The sequence below is a fragment of the Protopterus annectens genome, chromosome 6.part0, assembly GCF_019279795.1.
Source record: "Protopterus annectens isolate FY-2018-M chromosome 6.part0, PAN1.0, whole genome shotgun sequence".
NCBI lineage: Eukaryota > Metazoa > Chordata > Ceratodontiformes > Protopteridae > Protopterus > Protopterus annectens.
This window is the reverse complement of record NC_056737.1, coordinates 1,028,666,093-1,028,681,219: the sequence shown is the minus strand read 5'-3', so window position 1 is coordinate 1,028,681,219 and position 15,127 is coordinate 1,028,666,093. Positions and strand designations below refer to the sequence as shown.

General features: G+C 44.7%; 2 protein-coding genes across 2 annotated transcripts; both read left to right on the top strand.

Annotated features, from left to right (window-relative positions):
- The first annotated feature begins 12,005 nt into the window (after nucleotides 1-12,005).
- On the top strand, nucleotides 12,006-12,669 carry LOC122804084 (histone H1-like). The gene has a single exon (XM_044073744.1). It carries the CDS (start codon nucleotides 12,043-12,045, stop codon nucleotides 12,622-12,624), a length of 582 nt encoding a protein of 193 aa, XP_043929679.1. The 5' UTR covers nucleotides 12,006-12,042; the 3' UTR covers nucleotides 12,625-12,669.
- A 1,289-nt stretch (nucleotides 12,670-13,958) lies between these two features.
- On the top strand, nucleotides 13,959-14,442 carry LOC122804656 (histone H3). Its single transcript, XM_044074640.1, has one exon. The coding sequence runs from the start codon at nucleotides 13,988-13,990 to the stop codon at nucleotides 14,396-14,398; it is 411 nt and encodes a 136-aa protein (XP_043930575.1). The 5' UTR covers nucleotides 13,959-13,987; the 3' UTR covers nucleotides 14,399-14,442.
- Nucleotides 14,443-15,127: the final 685 nt, after the last annotated feature.

Here is a 15,127-nt window from a genome sequence, read left to right as displayed (position 1 = left end):
AAGCTTACACATGATTGCATTCCAGTGCCTACCCTACTTTCTAGGTTGAAATGCTGGCTTCTGCATAAAGGCTACTCAGATTTCATTGTTTAAAATGGTCCTTTTACTGTGAATTAACAGTTGCTTCTTGCATATTTTTTTTTTTTTTTTTTAATATACTCACTGAGATTTAACTGTTGTTTCTGCATATTTTGACTTGATTTGTTATTTCTTTCTGCCAGTATTTACTGTGAATTAACAGTTGCTTTTACATTATTGTGTTGTTTTTCTTTTTGATTTTTGTTATTCCAGTTATATACTTACAGTGATTTAACTGTTGTTTCTGCATATTTTGTTTTGATTTATCATTTCTTTATGCCAGTGTTATTCCTGTGATTTAACAGTTGCTTTTTGCCTTTTGTATTGTCCTTTTTTCTTTAATAAACTTGATTGGTTGATTGAATCTGCATGATCTGACTTGGCTAGCTTCAAAACAGCCCAATCTGGCAGTGTCAGACTTGAAGCTCTGAGTTTCTCACATGAAAATAGGGAAAATTCAAAAACAAAATCTGCGCACGGTTGACCCCGCCATTCGCAAACCGACGCTAGTTAAGCGTGCAGCTGATGGTATGTTTCTCGCATCAAAGGGGTTCAAGTGTTGAGGAGGGTCTCTGCGCTTAACCGAGCCCTCCTCAATGGACACTATTCCCATAACTCTAAGATTCACAGTATAGACTCACGTATTTCCGCCCCCGCTGCTCGAAGACCGAAGGGAGTTAAGTGCACCTGCTCACATATGTTACTTCCTCCGATAGGGTGGACGATCTGACAGGGGTCCCGGAATGTCACCTCACCCCTATCCCCTAATAATCACTGTATCTGTTAAACTGCCGGACGGTGGACGCCACCATTCGAAGACGGCACCGAGTTAAGTGCGCCCACCAAAATGCCGTTTAGGGAGCGATCGTCTGGAGGGGTTAAGGTTGATCCCACTGATGACGGACACCCGCTCTTTGAAATAAAGTAAGTAAATCAGTAGTTTCACCTGTCCACACGGTGGACGCCGTAAAACCCAGACCCCCGAGAGTTAAGTGCAGCCGACTTGCCAAACGATGCCAATCGAAGCAGCCGAGGGGTTGAGCAAGGTCTGTTCAATTAACTATACTCCCACTGACCTTTTCCCTGACCCTAAGAAACCGAAAGGGGAAATACAACCTTTTCAGCTCTGCCATGAGTAAACCTTGCAAACCTCCTTGAATCTGCATGATCTGACTTGGCTAGCTTCAAAACAGCCCAATCTGGCAGTGTCAGACTTGAAGCTCTGATTTTCTCACATGAAAATAGGAAAAATTCAAAAACACAATCTGCGCACGGTTGACCCCGCCGTTCGCAAACCGACGCTAGTTAAGCGCACAGCTGATGGTATGTTTCTCGCATCGAAGGGGCGCAAGTGTTGAGGAGGGTCTCTGCGCTTAACCGAGCCCTCCTGAATGGACACTATTCCCATAACTCTAACCCTAACCCCTAACCCTAACCCCTACCCCTAACCCTTACCCCAACCGCTAACCCCTAACCCTCACCCCTAACCCCAACCCCAACCTTTTTCCTGACCCTAAGAAACCAAAAGGGGAAATACAACCTTTTCAGCTCTGCCATGAGTAAACCTTGCAAACAGCCTTGAATCTGCATGATCTGACTTGGCTAGCTTCAAAACAGCCCAATCTGGCAGTGTCAGACTTGAAGCTCTGAGTTTCTCACATGAAAATAGGGAAAATTCAAAAACAAAATCTGCGCACGGTTGACCCCGCCATTCGCAAACCGACGCTAGTTAAGCGCGCAGCTGATGGTATGTATCTCGCATCGAAGGGGCGCAAGTGTTGAGGAGGGTCTCTGCGCTTAACTGAGCCCTCCTGAATGGACACTATTCCCATAACTCTAAGATTCACAGTATAGACTCATGTATTTCCACCCCCGCTGCTCGAAGACCGAACAGAGTTAAGTGCACCTACTCACATATGTTACTTCCACCGATAGGATGGACGATCTGACGGGGGTCCCGGAATGTCACCTCACCCCTAGCCCCTAATAATCAGCGTATCTGTTAAACTGCCAGACGGTGGATGCCACCATTCGAAGACGGCACCGAGTTAAGTGCGCCCACCAAAATGCCGTTTAGGGAGCGATCGTCTGGAGCAGTTGAGATTGATCCCACTGACGATGGACACCCGCTCTTTGAAATAAAGTAAATCAGTAGTTTCACGTGTCCACATGGTGGAAGCCGTAAAACCCAGACCCCCGAGAGTTAAGTGCAGCTGACCTGCCAAACGATGCCAATCGAAGCAGCCGAGGGGTTGAGCAAGGTCTGCTCAATTAACTATACTCCCACTGACCTTTTCCCTGACCCTAAGAAACCGAAAGAGGAAATACAACCTTTTCAGCTCTGCCATGAGTAAACCTTGTAAACAGCCTTAAATCTGCATGATCTGACTTGGCTAGCTTCAAAACAGCCCAATCTGGCAGTGTCAGACTTGAAGCTCTGAGTTTCTGACATGAAAATAGGGAAAATTCAAAAACAAAATCTGCGCATGGTTGACCCCGCCATTTGCAAAGTGACGCTAGTTAAGCGCGCAGCTGATGGTATGTTTCTCGCATCGAAGGGGCGCAAGTGTTGAGGAGGGTCTCTGCGCTTAACCGAGCCCTCCTGAATGGACACTATTCCCATAACTCTAAGATTCACAGTATAGACTCACGTATTTCCGCCCCCGCTGCTCGAAGACCGAAGGGAGTTAAGTGCACCCGCTCACATATGTCACTTCCACCGATAGGGTGGACGATCTGACGGGGGTCCCGGAATGTCACCTCACCCCTATCCCCTAATAATCAGCATATCTGTTAAACTGCCGGACGGTGTACGCCACCATTCGAAGACGGCACAGAGTTGAGTGCGCCCACCAAAATGGCCTTTAGGGAGCGATCGTTTGGAGGGATTGAGGTTAATCCCACTGATGACGGACACCCGGTCTTTTAAATAAAGTAAGTATATCAGTAGTTTCACCTGTCCACACGGTGGACGCCGTAAAACCCAGACCCCCGAGAGTTAAGTGCAGCCGACCTGCCAAACGATGCCAATCGAAGCAGCCGAGGGGTTGAGCAAGGTCTGCTCAATTAACTATACTCCCACTGACCTTTTCCCTGACCCTAAGAAACCGAAAGGGGAAATACAACCTTTTCAGCTCTGCCATGAGTAAACCTTGCAAACCTCCTTGAATCTGCATGCATTAGGCCACGCCCATTTTCAAGATGGCGGCCGTTGTGGAGGTTCCTGCTGCAGCAGCAGCTTCTGTTTGTGCTGTTTCAGTTTTTGGTTCTGCTATTTCGACTTCTGAGGGTTCTATGGATTCTACAGCTATTGTGGAAAGTACATCGGTGTCGGATGCTGCACTTATTGGTGTACAATAAGGTGAAAATGCTGCTTCCAGTTTGTCTCTTTCAGATGCTCAAGTTGCTGCTTCCCTGTCATGGAGTGAGGCTGCTGAAGATTTTCCACCTCCTGCCGGTTCTTTGGCAGCTGGTATGTTGCAACAACCTTCTGGTATTAATGTTTCTGTGACTGGAACTACTGGTTTGCCTAGCACTACAGTTTCTGAGGGTGCTAGTTTTTCTGGCACTGCTAAAAAGTTTAAAACTGCTTTTGGGACTGCTTCTCCTGTTTTTGCTGCAGTATCTGCTGCTTCTTCTGGGAGACATACTACTGCTACTGGCAGGCCTTTCCGGCCTGATGTGTCTAGGCCTTTGACTGCTTTTCCTGTCTCGGCAGCTTCTAAGGAGGCTGCTTCTGTTGCTGTTGCTGATGCAGTGGATCATACTCGGAAGTCGTTTGCTTCTGCAGTGGGACAGCCCTCGCAGTTTACTCAGCGACCTTTTGTTCGTATAAAAACTGTGAGTAATGCTTCCTTGGACTTACAACATTTATGGGATGGGGTTCTGGCTCCGGCTGGAGTGCACTTAAAAGATATCAGTGGGTATGTGCTGTGGGGTACTGAACCCTATGTTGACTTTTATTTTGTCTCCTCTGCTGTTGCTCTACATTTTTCCTCTGTCTTTCTAAATAACAGAGGGCTCCTTGGAACCTGTATAGCATTTCTGATGTGGATGTTCGATTGAAGAAGAAAATTTGTTTGAATTTTCGGACCATTTATATCTTGGACAGTGATGTAAAAGCATATTTGTTGCAGTTTTGTTCTGTGGTCCATTCTGTTACAAAGACTACTTCTAAGATTCTGCCTGGTGTTTGGGATGGGGGATGGGAGGCGTGGGTTACCATGTCTGCTTCTTCTGAAGGCATCAAGCACATACCAGGTGTCTGTTTTGTTTCCAGGCAGAGGGGCATAGTCCGTTATGTGGGACAACCCCGCTTTTGCTTTTACTGTGGGGATTTCTCTCACGTTGTTTAAGCATGCCCCCTCAAGAAATGTTCAAAGTGTGGTTCCACCTCCCATTTTTCAAGGGCTTGTCCGCATCATTGTTCACAGTGTGAGGGGCCGCATCACTGGAATGAATGCCCCCTGGTATTTCCCACAGCTGTTCCTCCAGCTCTTCCGGTGCCTACAGTACCTGCACCTGTTCCTCCAGTTAGCTCTGCTCAGCCTTCTGTTTCTGTGGTTTTACCTTCAGAGGTCCCTTCAGCGGATAGCAATGTCGTGCCTGCTGCTGTTTTTCCACCAGGGCAGGTGTCCCAACCAGTGATTTCCAGTTCTGCAGAGCCTCCTGCTGTTGCTAAGTCCTTGTCTACGGATCTTGCCTCAACTCCTTTGCCGGACATGGCCCGTCCTTTGCCTGCTATGACTTCTGCATCTCTTTCTTCTGGCACTGCTGTCCTGCCTTTGCCTGATGCTACCATTGCAAATGATTCCTCAGTCTCGACTGCTGTGATCGTGCACAACCATGGGAGTCTGTTGGATCAGTCTGTGTCTCATCCCATTTCTTCTGACCAAGATATGTCCGATGATTGTGAGGTTGTTCCTCTCAAATCTCTGCCTGCTTCTCCAGTGGTATCAGATGACGATATGGTTCTGGATGACCAAGAGTCCATAGATTCTGTTTCACCGTCTCTGCCTCCTCCTCCTCCTGAGCCTGATCCTGGCTCTCAACAGACTGTGAAAGGGACTAAGGATAAACCGAAGCGGACAAGACGTTCACGGATATGATGATGGTTGATCCCTTTACAGTGGCTTTTTGTAATATTAACTCTATGGTCTCTGCTAAACGAAAGCTCCACGTTTATGACTGGGCTCGTACTTTGCAGTCTGATTTACTTTGTTTGATTGACACTGGACTTGTGTCTGAGGAGGCTCAGGCTCAGTGGGCTACTCTGTGGGGGGGCTCGGTTGTTTGGTCTCTGGGTGGGGATCGTAACTCAGGTCTGGTGTTAATGTTTAATTCTCAATTGTTTGTTGTGAGGGATGTAATGCACGTTTTTCCAGGGAGGGTTTTGATTGTTGATTTTTCTTTTGGACACATTATTTTACGTACTGTGTTTCTTTATGCTTTTTCCGTACATTCAGATAGGAATGCCCTTTTTACTTTGTTGGCTCCTTATTTACTTGGGGACCATCCTCTTATTGTGTGTGGGGATTTTAATTTACATTTGTTGGAAGGGCCTACCAGTATTCATCCTGATGTCAGGCATTGTTTAAAAGTGTTGTGGAGTGCCATGTTGGTTATGGGACCTATGCCTGCTTTCACTTATCATAGGGGAACTATGACCACTGCTATAGACTTTTGCTGGCATAATTCTTCCTTACAATGTGTTTCTTCAGCCTCATTTTTGGCTGAGTTTACGGATCACTTACTGATGTCTTACACATTTGGTGCTGATATCTCTCGTATGAGAGGAAAGGGGTACCCACGTATGCATAGTGTATATTTGAAGAAGGAAAGGTGGCAACTTGTTTCTGCTGACCTTTGGTACTCCCATTTGTCTTTGTTTCCTCTTTATGACTCAGTTTCTGCTTGGTGGGGGGACTATAAGGAAAAGGTGCGCTCTGCATACTTTTCTTTTGTCAAGTCCTTTCATTCGGAAGTGAAAGAGACCACGGCTGCCACCTTTCACCGCTTCCAATTTCTTCGGAATACAGACATCCCTGCGACTCTGCAACAGCTGCAAGAACTAAAATCTTTACACCAAGCGAGGGTTCACACTAAGTTGTATAACCTGGCTCATGCCCTTAAAGGCAGTGCAGAGGAGTTTTTGCCATACCTTGGTAAAAAGGCGATGCATACCCGTTCATTTATTCGTTGTTTGAGAGGTAGCTCTGGCATTTTGTATAATGATAAACATGGTATATTATCAGTAGTGGCAGAATTTTTGCACCGGTGGTATGGGGGCATTCCGGGTTCTGCTTCTGATTGGCAGATTCCGGCTGTGTCTTCTGCATTGGCACACAGTTTAGATGCGGATGTTACCGTAGCTGAACTACGTGAGGCTTAACGTCTCTTTGCATGGTCTGATACGGTGCCTGGGGTAGACGGCATACCATATGTATTTTATCTCCAGTTTACTGATGTTCAACTGCAGTTTCTAGTGTTGTTGTTCAATGAATGGTTGCATTCAGGTGTACAGGACCCTCAGTTTTTGCGAGTGGCTTTACATTTCTTGTGGAAAAAAGGGGACCGTTCAGATCTTTCCAATTGGAGGCCCATCGCACTTTGCAATTGTGACTATAAATTGTTCACTAAAGTTCTGCAATTGCGTCTTAAGGTGCAGCTACATCATATATTGCCTGCAGGTTGTTTTGGTATCTCTGAAAAGCCGATCTGGGACCTATTGTTACTTTTTAAGTGTGTGACTAAGGATATCATGATGTCTCCTGGGGCAATATTGGCATCTTGTGATATTGCAAAAGCATTTGATAGCATCTCTCATTCGGTCTTGAATGATATTTTGGATAATTTTGGTTTTGGTCCTATTTTTCGTGGATGCATTCAGTCTATTCAGGGGGGCACCACGATTGTCCCGGTGGTTAATGGGTGGCAGGGGGCTCCTGTGACCATGCGCAATGGGATTCGCCAAGGTTGCCCCTTGAGTAGCTACCTGCTTGCTTTGGTTATTGGTGCAGTTTTTTATAGGTTTAATGCACTCACTGGTATGCCGTCTCACTCCTTTTCCTGTGCTGGGGTGATGATTCCCCGTTTAGTTGCATACGCAGATGATGTTTCCTTTTTTGCAGAAAATTTGTTAGTTTTTCAGAACCTCTTCCATGGAGTTTTGCTTCCACTTTTTCAGCAGGTGGGCTGGCGTTTGAATCTCTCTAAGTCTGTGTTTTTTTCCAACGTGGCATTGTCCTCTTTGGATACTGGGGGCATCCCTTCCACCACTGTTGGGCTTCACATCTTGGGGGTACCATTTGGTACGCTGCCCTTTGTGGCTGCTAGTTGTAAGACGGTGTTGCAGAAAGCTGTTGCAGGCTTGCCTTTTTGGTCTTCTTTTCATTTATCATACAGAAAGAAAGTGTATATCCTGACTACTTTTCTTTTAGCAAAGTTGCTTTATGTGTTTTCTGTATATTTTTTTCCCATTGCATGGACACAGGCTTTGATAAAACCATATTTTATGTTTTTTTGGAGGGCTAATATACAGCCTGTCCGTAGGGGGATTTTGTTTGCTCCTCCAACTAAAGGGGGATGTTCTCTGAAACACCCGATAGTTTTTTTACATTTGTTGTTTCTTTACAGGGTGTTTGCACATCTTCGAGCTGAAGTTCCCTCCTTGCTCTCAGCCTTGTTATTGGCTCAGGATGCTGGGTTTTGGCATTCGTGTTTGAATGGGAAAAGGCCTTTGGGTGCTTTGTCCACCGAACATCGTGATGTTCGTTTAATCCTTTTTTGGTACAGGTTGCATGACTTTGCTTTGTCTTTATCTACACAACAGTGGTATGCGGTTGTTCTCCTGCGGCATTTTTACATTGATGTCTTTGAACACTACCCTCCTTTTTGTCTCCATGGTATTAAGCAGAGGCGTTTGTTTCTCTCGTGTGTGCCTCACTGGCATGACTTCCTTTGGAGGTGTGCCTTGAATAAATTGCCTGTACTGGCAAACTACAGGAGTCGTTTATGGGTACTCGATACCTGTTTCCATGGATGTCCTGAAATTGAAACGGCTGGCCATGTCTTCTTCACTTGTTCCAGGAGTGCGGGATTTTGGACAGCATTTCAGGCTGTCTTTTCTGTTCCCTTTTTGTTTCCCCTTAATCTGGAGAAGTGCCTCTATGGGAACTACCAGGTTTTTTGGACGCCTGCTTTAAGGCGCACTGATTTTGTTTTAGTATCTGCCTTGTACCTCTTGTGGACAGCTAGGTGCGTCGAGCAACGCACCAATCACTGTATACCAGTGCCCCTTCTGATTTCCAGATTGAAGTGTTGGCTCACGCATAAAGGTTATACAGATATGTTTTTGCCTTGAGATTTTCATTGTTGTTTGATGGTTGTATTTTTGCTGTGATTCAACAGCTGATTTCTTTTGTTGTTTTATTACTGTGATTTAACAGTTGCTGTTTGCATTTTTTTGTATCATTTTCTTTTCTGTTATTTTTGCTGTTATTTGTATTTACTACTGTGGTTAACAGTGATTTATCTTTCCTTTTACTGTATTGTCTTCTTTTTAATAAACATGGTTGAATCTGCATGATCTGACTTGGCTAGCTTCAAAACAGCCCAATCTGGCAGTGTCAGACCTGAAGCTCTGAGTTTCTCACATGAAAATAGGGAAAATTCAAAAACAAAATCTGCGCACGGTTGACCCCGCTGTTTGCAAACCGACACTAGTTAAGCGAGCAGCTGATGGTATGTTTCTCACATCGAAGGGGCGCAAGTGTTGAGGAGGGTCTCTGTGCTTACCCGAGCCCTCCTGAATGGACACTATTCCCATAACCCTTACCCTAACCCTAACCCCTAACCCTAACCCTAATCCCAACCCCAACCCTAACCCCAACCCCTAACCCCAACCCCCTATCCCTAACCCTAACGGTGAACGCCGTAAAACCCAGACCCCCGAGAGTTAAGTGCAGCCGACCTGCCAAACGAGGCCAATCGAAGCAGCCAAGGGGTTGAGCAAGGTCTGCTCAATTAACTATACTCCCACTGACCTTTTCCCTGACCCTAAGAAACCGAAAGGGGAAATACAACCTTTTCAGCTCTGCCATGAGTAAACCTTGCAAACCTCCTTGAATCTGCATGATCTGACTTGGCTAGCTTCAAAACAGCCCAATCTGGCAGTGTCAGACTTGAAGCTCTGAGTTTCTCAAATGAAAATAGGGAAAATTCAAAAACAAAATCTGCGCACGGTTGACCCCGCTGTTCGTAATCCGACGCTAGTTAAGCACGCAGCTGATGGTATGTTTCTCGCATCGAAGTGGCACAAGTGTTGAGGAGGGTCTCTGCGCTTAACCGAGCCCTCCTGAATGGACACTATTCCCATAACTCTAAGATTCACAGTATAGACTCACGTATTTCCACCCCCGCTGCTCGAAGACCGAAGGGAGTTAAGTGCACCCGCTCACATATGTTACTTCTTCCAATAGGGTGGACGATCTGATGGGGGTCCCGGAATGTCACCTCACCCCTAGCCCCTAATAATCAGCGTATCTGTTAAACTATGCCGTTCTGCAGCACTGTTTCCACAATGTGTTTGCAGAATTCTAATCCAAATAACGCCCTCAAGCATAGCTCTCGACCTTCCATCTCCAAAAGAAGGAACACTAGCCCGTATAATGTGGATCAAATGGGCAAAATGTGGAACACATTCTAATGCCTTACTAACAGCTTCAACTGAGAAGGTCACGGGCTGGTTTACATATGCTCCTTTTACTTATAAAAAAAAAGATCTCTTAATGAATTATTATGATATTTACCATGAATATCAGTTAAACATGTCCTAATTTCAATGTGGAACTTTGAGGAACACGAACTTTTAAGACAGCAAATGAGGTACATTCCTCATATGAGGTACGCTTGAGAAGTATGCCCTCAAGCAACCAGCAAATCATTCTACAACAAAGCAGGGGAATGTTTTAGGTTTACAAGAGGAAAGCAAAATAAAAAAAAAAATGCCTTCGTCTCTTTCTAGATCATATTCCCATTCGATTTTAGGTCCTTAACTAGCTCCAAAATAAAATGTTTTCCTCAACAACCCCCCCCGAGTGTGACCATGTTTGCAGAAGCACTTAACTTGCACCACCATGAAATGTTTCACCTAAAGAAACCCTTCAGCAGTTGTCCTTTTCTGCTCGAGCACTTGACTGACACCAAAGTGAAACGTTTCACCCACGAACCTTTCAGTATGATATCCATGTGTGCACAGACAGTAAATTGACTCCATAATGAAATGTTTCCACAAAGACCCCTTCGGTAGTGTACCTATGCCCGCACCAGCACTTAACTGTCTCAAAAATGTAACATTTACCCAACGACCTCTTCAGCTATTATTTTTTTGCACAAGTATTTGACTGACTCCAAAATTATTTTTTTTCCCCAACTACAACGGTATATTCTTTTCTGCACAATCACTTTGATGCCAAAATGAAGAATTTCCCTCAAAGACCCCTTCGGTAGTATATCCGTTTCTGTTCAAGTACCGACCGCCCCCATATGAAACGTTTCTCCACCGACCCCTTCAGTAGTTTGCCATGTCTGCACAAGTGCTTCACTGACATCAGTCTGCACAAGCTAGCTTTGGTGTATGCATATACTCGGTGTAGTGAAAAAGACCTAAAGGTAAAAGCCTTAAAATGATAGTATTCGGTCGAAAAAAAATCTTTGAACACCTCGTGTTATAAACAACAGTCGTGTTGGGAAAGAGACTGTCATAACAGAATGGAGTACTTATATGGAGGACTCTTTATTTTTCAGTCGATCGTCAGGTTTCCTTTCATCTTCTCTTGACAAGTGAATCGCCAGAAATTTGTGAGCCAAAGAAACTGTCCTACCACCGCAAGCTTCCCTTATCAGATCCATCATTGACTACATCGCCCCGTTTACTAGGTACAGATCCAAACATATCGCTCGACAGTAAAACCCCATAAATTTCTAAATAACAACATTAAGCGTCTTAAATCCTGTAGCTAACCTGGAAGGCTAGCACGACTCACATTGTACTCAATAGCCTGCCCTCTGCTCTGATTTGGCAAATGTTTAGTCCTATGTGAATCCTTACTTCTTTCGAAAACCAGTGGTGCTCATACCTCTGTAGTTCTTGGCACAATAAGTCTGGACTCGGTCTAAAATAATGGTGAGTCGGGGAGCAAAGGAGCGAAAGAAAGTAATAGATTTTGAACACTGCTATTTTAAACTTAGATAATTGGTAGAATGGCCAGGTCTGTGTTGGCTAGCGTTTTGTGAAGGATTTCTTGAAGTCTTTAACATACATGTACTCCAAAATGAGCCTTAGAAAGTCACGAATCCCCAAGAAGTCAGAAGATTAAAAACACGTTTCCCCTTAATAAAGAGGGGTCGTTGTGAGCTGTTCTATGACTAGCTGTTATTTTTGCAGATTTTTCGCTAATGGAGAAGGAAACTTAAACGAGTGCATTACTCCTGTAATCTGTGGATGAGCAACGATGCACCACTGCTAGGCATGGACATTTTCTTTTCTAGAAAAGGATTGCATTTACAAGCAAATAAATGCAGAAGGAGAGACCGACGTAAAATCAGACAGCGTTCTGCATGGTTGAGTCACTTTTTTAAGGAGCAAGTACAAGGCGTGGGTCACACACCTATTGTCTTTGGTGGTGTATTATGTTCTTTGCTTGTTTCATTCTAAATGTTGACGGTGCATGCTGTAATTTATAATTTTTGTTTTATTCTCTCTGACAAAGAAACACTGATTAGGGGAGCCTTCAGACAGACAGTGTTCCTGTAAATCCGGATTGGCTACAAATCTGCCCAATGAAGAGCCTCGGTCAAGTTGACCCCGCCCACTTCCTTATGGGTATAAAACACCGCATTCTTTTTAACCGGAGTCATTCAACAGTTTTATTTTTTAGTTGTATTGTTTGTGTGTTGACAAGTATGGCTGATACCGAGACCGCGCCAGCAGTTGCTCCTACCAAGCCTTCTAAGAAGAAGGTGGCAGCTTCGAAAAACAAACCGGCAGGTCCCAGCGTGTCTGATCTGACCGTGAAGGCTGTGGGCGCCTCCAAAGAACGCCACGGGCTGTCCCTCCCTGCACTCAAGAAGGCTCTCAAGGCTGCGGGCTACGATGTGGAGAAGAACAACGCCCGCCTCTTGTTGTCACTCCGGAGTCTGGTCAGCAAAGGGAAGCTGCTGCAGCACAAGGGTTCCTACAAGCTCAACAAGAAGGAGGCACCCAAGAAGGTAAAAACGGCTAAAAAGAAGCCCGTTGCTAAAGCCAAGACACCCGGGACTGCTAAGAAATCCAAGAAGACAGCAGCAGCCGGCAGCAAAAAGAAGGCGCCAAAGAAAGCCAAGAAACCAGCAGCGGCTAAAAAGACAGCCAAGAGTCCTAAGAAGGTCAAATCTGCTAAACCGAAGGCAGCCAAGAGTCCAGCGAAAAAGCCAGTGAAACCCAAAGCTCTGAAACCCAAGAGTGCACCCAAAGCAAAAAAGACAGCATCGAAAGCTAAGAAGTAAAGCTGTTTAGCGGTGCAATCCCCAAAGGCTCTTTTAAGAGCCACTGCAGTTTATCAAGAAAGGCTGACATCTGTTCTGTACCTGTAATTTACAGTACCGGTTTTCCCACTTCATTTCTACATTATGGTAGATGCTTACTGGCTTTAGAATTGTTTTCTGTCTAATCAACACGTTAATAGTGAGCTACGTCTACATGTTTTTCAACCACCTTTATTGCATTCTATCACTTGTGACATAGGCACATTTACATTCATATAAAAGTACTCCCAACTATGGCAACTTAACAAGCATTACATTTTGCATATATTGCTACATCTTTTTATGTGGCTTTATTGCAGATTATTCTCTTTCGCACTCATCTTTTGACCCTAGCAAAATGAATGCTTGTAATGCACTACATTAAGATTATGACATACTAAACAGGTGTGTCCACTGCTACAGCAGGATTGTCTCGACATTCATCTGCTACTCTGTAATTAGACTGGAGTAAAACTGGGTTGGGATGATCAATGGTGCCAGACAGAATGCCCAGTAATCATCTATGGGACCTCTGTGCCTTTAGTTGAACTTGCTTTTTCGTTGGTTAGATTACCGAAGTCAAGTTTGGAAGAGGGGCAATATTTAGCAGGTGTTTCAGTAAACATTTTCCACCGTGTGTCTGATGCCGTTCGTTAATTAATCCTCATAGCTGCGCACTTCATTTTAGTGTATCCAACAATCATCTCCGCCCGCGTACAGTCAAACCGTGCTAGGACTGGCTCATCCACTTCATCGTTTCTCTACAGCTGGCTGCTCTAGTTTGTGAGCCTTTTCTCATTGCTCTAGCCTTCTGTATATCTCTTGGAATGGCGTTGAAATAAAATGTCAGGTTATTAGAACTGCTTTGAAACAAAACACATATACGTATATATCAAAAATAAGACTAAACAGGAACATATATACATATACTTTTCCGACTTTACTGAATATGAAGAACTTAATTACTTCATATGGAACATCAAGTGCCAACAGTCAAGAAAGGTGAAGAAAGGAAATGTTATTTTGCTAGCGTGCCTTGAATTCAGCAACATGTGTTGCACGACTTCGTGTGAACGATTGTAAAATGAACACTTCACTTCAGGGTCTGTGCTGTACGTGACATAGAACTTTGAGTGAGTGGTGTTGTCCAAGTATTTGAAGGGGCTGAAAGGTGAAATCTGTAGGGCTAGGGATTGCTTTCAACGAATCAAACAGTAGGGGTGGGAAAGATACCAAACCAATCAGTAATTAGAGGTGTGTCACCAACTGCCTATAAAAAGGGTCACCGCGAGCAAAGTTGCACTTGTTTTAAACTCGCTTAGGAAGACCAACTGTTGCTACCGTTATGGCTCGAACAAAGCAGACCGCTAGGAAGTCTACCGGGGGAAAGGCTCCTCGTAAACAACTTGCTACAAAGGCTGCCCGCAAAAGTGCTCCGGCTACTGGAGGTGTCAAGAAGCCTCATCGTTACCGGCCTGGCACTGTTGCTCTTCGAGAAATCCGTCGATATCAGAAGTCCACCGAATTACTTATTCGCAAGCTTCCTTTCCAGCGACTTGTTCGAGAGATCGCACAGGATTTCAAGACGGATCTTCGTTTCCAGAGTTCTGCAGTCATGGCTTTGCAGGAGGCAAGCGAGGCTTATCTTGTAGGCCTCTTTGAAGATACCAACCTCTGCGCTATTCACGCTAAGAGGGTAACTATCATGCCCAAAGATATTCAGCTAGCAAGGCGCATTCGAGGAGAACGAGCTTAACCTATACACGACCAGTGAACCCAAAGGCTCTTTTAAGAGCCACACTTTTTCTACAAAGGGTCTTTTCATCTGCTCTCCAAGAACCGTTCACTTTCTTAGGCTTTTCAAAAACATTTTTCGTTAGCAGATGACTGCAACCTTTGGCAACTCTTTTTCTTCTTTGGTCTCTATTCCATGCTTGGCCGCTTATCTACACAGACCTCGACATCCGACACCCTCTATTGGGGCAACACCAGATGTTTACATCCCTAGACTAACGCTTTCCGATTTACACATGTGCACTAGCTCTATTGCCTTGCCTCTTGGCAGTCTAGTCTTGGCGACTATAGTGGTACAGCTTTGAGTCCGTGCTTGTACCATCCATCCTTTAGCTCTTGTGTCCTTTAATAGGGTATCTGTCTGGGCGTTGCAGCTGCTGCATGTGTCCCAAAGGGAGCATTATTACTTAACAGCTCCTGCAGCATTGACATCTCTAGTGCTAAGCCCGATCCTTTTGTTTTTTATAAGCTGCACATTACAGAAGGATTTGTCTGGGAAAAAATGCCTTGCTCTAGATAGGGGGATTCAAGGACTACTTGTAAAGGCTTACTGTTAATAGTGAAGCTAACTAAACCAGAACACATTTACTTATCGAAATGGCTGTGGCAAAAGCTGGAGCGCTTGTCAGTTTTTTTTGGCTGTTACAAAAATGGCAACCCTAGTGTCGCCAAGTCGGCACAGGCACTTAAC